Raw genomic sequence first — 9,449 nt, 5'->3', positions numbered from 1 at the left:
AAACAACACACCACAACAAAACAAAAGCAAAAAAATCCTATGCTTCCACTCAAGGTAAAAATTTTAGCTTTAGCTCCACTCTCAATACATTATTTAATCCATTGAAGGTAGCAAATATTTCTCACAGTCTGTTGGAGGGTGCAGCAGTTTATTACAGAAGTATGAAATGCTTTTATTTAAAAAATATATTTTGCCGTTTAGGTAGATATCATCAAATAATCCAATTTGGAAACCAACATTCTTACTTCTTTTTCCAACAGTTGTTCCTATCATCATAAAAACATGTTAAATTTTTCTCATCCTTTCAAAATATCTCTGGAGCTTGCCTCACCCTCCAGATACAGCCTCAACTGTCATTCTACCATGAAATCAGACTTCTTGAGATGGTTTCAGCTGGACTCCATCCTTCAACTGACAACCCAACACAAGCGTATTCATCTCTCGTTAACATTACTAGCAGTGAGTGACATTAGAAAGCTTTTGACACATGTCAGTCTTTATTGTGATGAACTTCACAGATACATTTGACATTGGTGTGCCTCATTTATTTGTTGAAACTTTTTTTCTTTGCCTTCCATAAAGTTTCTTTCTCTTCTGTGTCATTCTACTTCTATGACTGCTCCTTTTCAAGTAAAACAGAATGCATCTCAGGATTATTTTAAAACAAGATGAAGTACAGAGTTATACCTAAATTGAGTATTTAAGTGATGGCATCAGAAAGGAAACCCATTTAGAATATGAAGGCATAGTCAGCCACCAGTTACTTTTGTAACCTGAAGCTAGTCTCCTTCCTACTCCGGACTGAATGTCTTCTGTGTAATGCAAGCGATCTGGCTTGATGATATACAAGGACCGATAAAATTTTGCTGGGGATTCTGGAAGCAAAAAAAAATTGCCTTTGACATTATGTCCCCATGCTAAGTCCCTGGGGACTTTGACATTATCCCCCACTGAGCAGTGGCGAGGAAGTTGGCATTTACTAATAAGCTATGAAAGGGCAGTGCCTTTTGACATTTCAGCTCCACCCATGGCACACCCATTCAAGGAACATATAAATGAAGAGATCCATTCCGTTCTCAGACAAGATTTTTCAAGCAAGATGAAGTCCATCATCCTCTTTGTCCTTTCCCTGCTCCTTATCTTGGAGAAGCAAGCAGCTGTAATGGGACAAAAAGGTGAGTGGAGAGGGTAAGCCTTGGGAAAGCTACTCAGAAAGAATGGCCTCTAAGGGTATTCAGGGTGCAAACAGTAACCTGTTCAGGCACAGATTCTTCTCCTTGATGAAAATTGATTTTTCTCCACCCAACGCTGTAGGCTTTTGGAAATATCAGTAATTTGTTGGGAAAAGGTGGGAGGTAAGAGTTGCAAGAGAGCTTTGGAGATAATGAATGCATATATTTCTATTATTAATTACCAGGTGGATCAAAAGGCCAATTATCAAGTGGATCTTCCCGATTTCCACATAGACATAGGAGCCAGCACTATTCTGGACAAAAAGACAAACAACATACTGAATCCAAAGGCAGTTTTTCTATTCAACACACATATCATGTAGATGCCAATGATCATGACCGGACCCGAAAAAGTCAGCAATATTATTTGAATGCCCAACATAAAACAACAAAATCAAAACAACATCTACGTAGACGTCAAAGACTGCTCAATTATAAACAAAAAGGCAGAGGCCGTGTTAAACCAAAACGTCATTTTCATCTGATAGTTATACATCATAAAGGAGGCCAAGTTCATCACGGGACACAAAATCCTTCTCAAGATCAGGGGAATAGCCCATCTGGAAAGGGAATATTCCGTCAATATTCAAACACAGAAGAAAGGCTATGGTTTCGTGGACTAAGTAAAGAACAAGCTTCAGCCTCTGGTGCACAAAAAGGTAGAACACAAGGTGGATCCCAAACCAATTATGTTCTCCAAACTGAAGAGCTAGTAGCTAACAAACAACAAAACAAACAACAACGTGAGACTCAAAATTCTCATCGAAATAAAGGGCATTACCAAAATGTGTTTGAAGTGAGAGAGGAACATTCAAGTAAACTACAAACTTCACTCCATCCTGCACATCAACACAGACTCCAACATGGATACAAAGACATTTTTACTACCCAAAATGAGCTCCTAGTATATAACAAGAATCAACACCAGACAAAAAATCTCAATCAAGATCAAGAGCATGGCCGGAAGGCACATAAAGTATCATACCAATCTTCAAGCACAGAAGAAAGACAACCTAACCATGAAGAAAAGAGTGTACAGAAAGGTGTACCCAAAGGCAGCATTTCTATCCAAACTGAAGAGAAAATATATGGCAAGTCTCAAAACCAGGTAACAATTCCTAGTCAAGATCAAGAGCATGTCCATAAGGAAAATAAAATATCATACCAATCTTCAAGTGCAGAAGAAAGACGACTCAACAGTGGAGAAAAGGGCATACAGAAAGGTGTACCCAAAGGCAGCATTTCTATCCAAACTGAAGAGAAAATATATGGCAAGTCTCAAAACCAGGTAACAATTCCTAGTCAAGATCAAGAGCATGTCCATAAGGAAAATAAAATATCATACCAATCTTCAAGTGCAGAAGAAAGACGACTCAACAGTGGAGAAAAGGGCATACAGAAAGGTGTACCCAAAGGCAGCATTTCTATCCAAACTGAAGAGAAAATATATGGCAAGTCTCAAAACCAGGTAACAATTCCTAGTCAAGATCAAGAGCATGTCCATAAGGAAAATAAAATATCATACCAATCTTCAAGTGCAGAAGAAAGACGACTCAACAGTGGAGAAAAGGGCATACAGAAAGGTGTACCCAAAGGCAGCATTTCTATCCAAACTGAAGAGAAAATATATGGCAAGTCTCAAAACCAGGTAACAATTCCTAGTCAAGATCAAGAGCATGTCCATAAGGAAAATAAAATATCATACCAATCTTCAAGTGCAGAAGAAAGACGACTCAACAGTGGAGAAAAGGGCATACAGAAAGGTGTACCCAAAGGCAGCATTTCTATCCAAACTGAAGAGAAAATATATGGCAAGTCTCAAAACCAGGTAACAATTCCTAGTCAAGATCAAGAGCATGGCCATAAGGAAAATAAAATATCATACCAATCTTCAAGTACAGAAGAAAGACGACTCAACAGTGGAGAAAAGGGCATACAGAGAGGTGTATCCAAAGGCAGCATTTCTATCCAAACTGAAGAGAAAATATATGGCAAGTCTCAAAACCAGGTAACAATTCCTAGTCAAGATCAAGAGCATGGCCATAAGGAATATAAAACATCATACCAATCTTCAAGTACAGAAGAAAGACGACTCAACAGTGGAGAAAAGGGCATACAGAAAGGTGTATCCAAAGGCAGTATTTCTATCCAAACTGAAGAGAAAATACATGGCAAGTCTCAAAACCAGGTAACAATTCCTAGTCAAGATCAAGAGCATGGCCATAAGGAAAATAAAATATCATACCAATCTTCAAGTGCAGAAGAAAGACAACTCAATAGTGGAGAAAAGGGCATACAGAAAGCTGTATCCAAAGGCAGTATTTCTATCCAAACTGAAGAGAAAATATATGGCAAGTCTCAAAACCAGGTAACAATTCCTAGTCAAGATCAAGAGCATGGCCATAAGGAAAATAAAATAGCATACCAATCTTCAAGTACAGAAGAAAGACAACTCAACTATGGAGGAAAGAGCATTCAGAAAGACGTATCCCAAAGCAGTCTTTCTTTCCAAACTGAAAAGCTAGTAGAAGGCAAGTCTCAAATCCAGACACCAAATCCTAATCAAGGTCAATGGTCTGGCCAAAATGCAAAAGGAAATTCTGGTAAATCTGCAGATAGAGAACAAGACCTACTCAGTCATGAACAAGAAGGCAGATACCAACAGGAATTCAGTGGGGCACATAATACTGTAAATATAGAGCACGAAGTTGCCTATGATGATCTTTTGACACAACAATATAATGAAGACAGAAATCCAATATCTACATAGCCCTATTGCTTAGAAACCACTTGAAAAGTTGGACCAATAACAAGGTAAGTTTTCTTTTCTTACCAAGTAGGAGAGGTGCCTGTCCCAAAGTTGGGGACTCTCCAGGAACATGGTAGGACTGATAACCATTATTCACATCAATAGAAGTGCTGTATTACAAGTGGTGGGAAGATGAACACCATTTCCTGGTGAATAGAGGACATGGTAGTGGCAGGGAAGGATGCTTGGACTATGACTGGGTCCTAGAATTCCTATTCTTAATTGAGTATTCTTCAACAATATTTTTATACATGCCTACCTGCTAAAGGTTTTTTTGAACATGCACTGACTATATATGCATATTTATGAGTTTATGGTATACTCTTGTCAATTCTTATACTTTAGATTAGTAAACCTCAAATTCTTTCTCATATGGTATGAAATACTACAGCAGTTAACATTTTCTTTCTGCATGTACATGAATGTTCTTGCATCCCAGTTAGAGTTCATCTGTGCTCCTTCAGAGACCACAAGCCCAAAGACTAGCAGTCCACTCTCTCCGAAAATAGGAAAGATATGAGTAGAAAGCAGGATTCCTGTTCAGGTTGTGAAAAAGGAAGTGTAAAGGGAGGTGCAGGAGATGGTGAGAGATCTCAGGTGCTAATTGGACACTTGCAATGTCAGGAGAGGAAAAGTTTAACCTGGATTGGGGAAATGGTTCTTCCATGCCCCTTTGCAATAAGTAACACTACCTGAAGAGAGGGTAAGCAGCAGAAGCAATGGTCCCAGCTGATAACTAGTGACCTGGTGTCCTAATGATCAGGGGGCTGGTGCAGTTGGTGCTAAAGGGGACAGGGGTCTCAGCTCTCCCATCCTCACCCCCACTCTCCACTATTCTCACATATCTGGTTGTCTTTTCTCTCTCTAGGTGTCACCTGACCTCAGTGAAGTCTTTGATGTTTCTGAAATGCAGACTCCCATGTGGTCCCAGATCCTTGGCCCGTGAATGACACCACCTTCAAATTTCCAATAAAGGGATCATTTTCTGCTTTATCTGCTTTTGACTCCAGTGATCTCTGAATTCCTAGTAGCTCAAGGGGCTGAGGGCATTTCTGGTAAAAATGGTTTTGGAAGAAAAGAATGGGATATGTTTGAAGTATTAGGGAAAATAATAATCAAAGCCACATTTCTAGATGTATTGATAGAAATCCAACACTAAAAACAAGATGCTATTACTCTGCCAGGCACACATTTACCTCCTGATGCCAATCCTAAAGTCTCTCGTGACCTCTGTACTAATAGGACCCCAGGATCTAACAGTCCCCCAGAAAGAACAGAGAAAATGTATTGCAACAAGCCCTAGGAAAGTCCCTGATCTACTAGTGCCATGAGTATTCCCCAAGTCCACAGCAGCACATCCCTTCACTTAGCTTAAGAATTGTCCTACTCCTACAGCATACATTTAGATACAATTACACCAAAGAGTGGTATGTCAAGTCTCCACCACTTCAGCAAGAGTGAGTGGATTTAAAAATGTCATCTGTGGATGGAAAGATCAGAGGACCAGGCCAGAGTCTTGGGGCAGGTGGTGTGTTAATAATATAAATTCTACTCCTTTTATGCCCTTTCACCCTCTATTCTAAAGATGCTTCCAGGGAAAGCCAAATATCCAGGAGAAGAAGCCAGCATAGAGGAATAAGAAAAATCACTAGCCTGGGAATAAGAGATCTGGATTCCTTTCTAGCTCTGTTTTAAGAACTAGTACATCTTTAATTAAATCTTTTCTTTCCTGCAAGTTTAAGTCCCACATCTGCACATGAAAAACTTTGACACAGTTAACTTCATAGTACATGCTGACTAAATATTGTAGAGCTTCCTTAAAAAGAAAGAGAGAGAGAGAGATGGAGGCAGAAGGAGAAGAGAGAAAGAGAGAAGACAAAGAGAGAGAAAGAAAGGAAAGAGAGACAGAGAAAGAAAGAAAAGAAAGAAAAAGAGAGAGAAAGAAAGAAGCAAGAAAGAGAAAGAAAGAAAAAGGAATGAAGGAAAAAGGAAGGAAGGAAAAGAAAGGAAAAGAAGAAAGAAAGAGAGAGAGAAAGAAAAGAAAGAAAGGAAGAAAGAAAGAAAAAGAAAGAAAGAAAGAAAGAAAGAAAGAAAGAAAGAAAGAAAGAAAGAAAGAAAGAAAGAAAGAAAGAAAGAAAGAAAGAAAGGAAGGAAGGAAGGAAGGAAGGAAGGAAGGAAGGAAGGAAGGAAGGAAGGAAGAAAGGAAGAATCTTCTCTATGAGGTCTCATATTGCTTGTAGATGTGTGATAAGAGACTTGGTCATAGTGTTATGAGAATCCTGTCTCTCTTCACTGCATCCTTCCCAAAAACACAAAGGCCCTGTGTTCAGCCACCTGCCTTAGTTTACCAGCCCACCAGTTAAAGAGGAGAAACTGTGTTGGGCTTAGGGGCCTTAGCATCAGGGAAGCTACAATTACCTGCTACAGTCTACTGAACAGACTCTCTTCTCTATATGTGGAGAGACATACATTCAACAGTTTCCCTGACATGTTGCTGATTGTGCAGGGAGGGAAACCTAAATTAGCATGCAAATAACCAAGACAGCCAGAGTCATAAATGCTGTGTGCTGTGTTACAATTAGCTTGAACTGTGGATCCCACCGCTTGCATAGTCTGGGAAAGTGGGGTCTCTGATGTAGAGTTCCTTCATCTTAATGTGGGGATAACAATAACCATCTCACAGAGGTGCTTAGAGATATTGAGTGAGATGATCTCAACCCCAGTGCTCAAAAAAATAGTGCCAGGACAACAAATTTGGAAGTAATAATAATAAAATAATTTTTTATTATGCCTTCTTTGAAAGAGAGGTAAAATACATATAAAGAAAAGCACAGATCTTGTGTATTTACTTGAATGAGATTTGACAAACACATACATGTGATTGCACAACACATAGATGAACATATGGAACACTCATCTTGCCTTATGCTCCTTTCAAATTCAGTCCCAGTTCTTCAGGGGAAAATATTATACTGACTTCTAGAAACTCATAACTCACTGTTTTTAATTCTTATATAATGAAATTATGTAATAACATTACCTTTTGTGTATCACTGTTATTCAGTGTTGGGATTCATTCTGTTTTGTTGTATCACAGTTCATTCATTTTATTGCTGAATAGCATTCCATTGTTTGACTCTCCACATTTGTTTTCTATTTATCTGCTGATAAACATTTGGTGTTCCCAGTTTGGGTCATTGTGAATTGGGATATCACATAAGTTCTTGTACAAGGCACAGTAATATATATTTTTAAATATCTGTGGTAAATAACTAGGAGTAGAATTTTCTCCCAGTGTGTGGCTTGTTTTGTTTTTCTCAATGATGATGTATTCGGAAGAGCTAAAGTTTTAAAATGTGATGAAATCAAACATATTCATTTTCCTTTTAATATGAATATTATGGTATCTAAGAACTTTTGCCTTCCCCAAGGCTGCAAAAATGTTCTGTCTGTGATGTCCTTCCCTAGAAGCTTCATAGGTTTAGCATCTATACTAAGGTTTATGGTCCAACTTGATTAATATTTGCATTCCACTCAAGGTGCAGCTCCAGATTCCTTTTTCCCAGATGCTCTTGTTTTTATTAATTATTAATAATGCTGCTATGGGCACTCATGTGCAAATATTTGCATGAATACATTTTCAGTTCTCGGGTATAATTATGGAAGTGGAATTTTTGTATCTGGTGTGCTATAAGGTTCTAACTATATTCTTTTGCATGTGGATATCCAGTTTTCCCAGTATGATTTGCTGAAAAGACGACTTTTTCTGCTGAATGGTTTTTCTCCCCTTGTTGGAGATAAGTGAATTGACAATGTAACGGTTGATTTTTGGACTCTCAATTCTATTCCTTTGATATATGTGTCTACGCTTATGCTAGTACCACATTGTCTTGACGTTGTAGCTTTGTAGTAAGTGTTGAAATAGGAAAGTATGAGTCTTCTAAATTTACACTCTTTTTCAAGATTGTGGCAGCTATTCTGGATCCTTGCATTTACACATGAACTTTAGGATTAACATGTCAATTTCTACAAAAAGTCATCTGGAATTTTATAAGAATTCCATTTAGTTTTCAGATAAAATATGGAAAATTGTCTGCCTAACAATATTAAGTCTTCAATCCACAAACATGAAATGGCTGTCTATTTTTATGTCTTCTTTAATTTCTTTGATCATGATTTGTTGTTTTCATGTAGAAGTCTTGCCATTATTTTCTTAAATAAATTCCTATGTGTTTCATTCTTTTTGATGCTATTGTAAATGGATTTTTTTCATGACACAATTGAGAGGTATAGGTTGATATTTTGTCCTGCACCTTAATGAGTTTGTTTATTAGCTCTAATAATATTTTGGAGTTATGTGGATTATTAAAAGTTTTCTACATATGCCATCATGTCAGTGTTTCATGTATGGGAAATCTAATGGTGAAAAACATGAAGTATTCGTGTACCTGGGAGTATCTTAATTTTTCCCTAACTTGTGAAGGATAGATTTGCCATGATATAGAATTCTTGGTAGACCGATATTTCTTTCACCACTTTTAATATGTTCTGTATCTTCTGGCTTGCATGGTTCTAATGATAAATCAGCTGTAAAGCTTATTTAATAGTCATTTTGAATTACTTATCTCTTGCTGCTTTCAAGAATTTCTCAGTCAAGCGCGGTGGCTCATGCCTATAATCCCAGCACTTTGGGAGGCCAAGGTGGGCAGATCACAAGGTCAGGAGTTCGAGACCAGCCTGGTCAACATGGTGAAACCCCGTCTCTAACTAAAGATACAAAAAATTAGCTGGGCATGGTGGTGCACACGTGTAATCCCAGCCACTAGAGAAGCTGGAGCAGGAGAATCTCTTGAACCCAGGAGGCAGAGGCTGCAGTGAGCCAAGATCGTGCCATTGCACTCCAGCCTGAGCGACAGGACGAGACTCTGTTTCAAAGAAAAAAGAATGTTTCTTTGTCTTTGTCATTGATATTTCCATTATAAATTGTCTAGGTGTGGATCTCTAAGAGTTTTTCTTAGTGTTCACTGAGATTTTTATACATGGAGATTTGTGTTTTAAAGCAAAATCAAATGTTTTTAGCCATTATATCTTCAAATATCCATCTGCCTCTTACTTTCTGTCTCCTCTCTTCTGGGATTCCCATTATGCACATGTTTTTCCATTAGACTGTATTACACAGGTCTCTGAAGCGCTATTTATTTTTGTTTGTTCTTTTCTTTGTCGTTCCTCAGAGCGTATAATCTCAATTGACCTATAATTATATTAGTTATTCCTCTCTTCTGTCTATTCCTATCTGCTGGTAAGAACCTCTTATGAATTTCTATATCAGCAATTTTACTTTACAACCTCATCATTCATCATGAATTCTTTTTATGATGTGAGACTGATTTTTATACTTTCTGTTAATC

General features: G+C 38.0%; 1 protein-coding gene across 1 annotated transcript; it reads left to right on the top strand.

The window, feature by feature from the left end:
* Window positions 1–1,099: 1,099 nt before the first annotated feature.
* On the top strand, window positions 1,100–4,016 carry SEMG2 (semenogelin 2). Its single transcript, XM_011766839.2, has 2 exons — window positions 1,100–1,175; window positions 1,418–4,016. Exons 1-2 carry the CDS (start codon window positions 1,100–1,102, stop codon window positions 4,000–4,002), a joined length of 2,661 nt encoding a protein of 886 aa, XP_011765141.2. The 3' UTR covers window positions 4,003–4,016.
* Window positions 4,017–9,449: the final 5,433 nt, after the last annotated feature.

The sequence above is a fragment of the Macaca nemestrina genome, chromosome 15 (assembly GCF_043159975.1).
Source record: "Macaca nemestrina isolate mMacNem1 chromosome 15, mMacNem.hap1, whole genome shotgun sequence".
Classification (NCBI taxonomy): Eukaryota; Metazoa; Chordata; class Mammalia; order Primates; family Cercopithecidae; genus Macaca; species Macaca nemestrina.
Note: the sequence above shows the minus strand (reverse complement) of the source record. Positions and strands in the feature narration are given on the sequence as shown.

Coding starts and splice junctions, on each gene's coding strand:
- SEMG2 (XM_011766839.2), top strand. CDS start 1,100: ATGAAGTCCATCATCCTCTTTGTCCTTTCCCTGCTCCTTATCTTGGAG. Junction 1,176..1,417: donor AGCTGTAATGGGACAAAAAG/GTGAGTGGAGAG, acceptor ATTAATTACCAG/GTGGATCAAAAGGCCAATTA.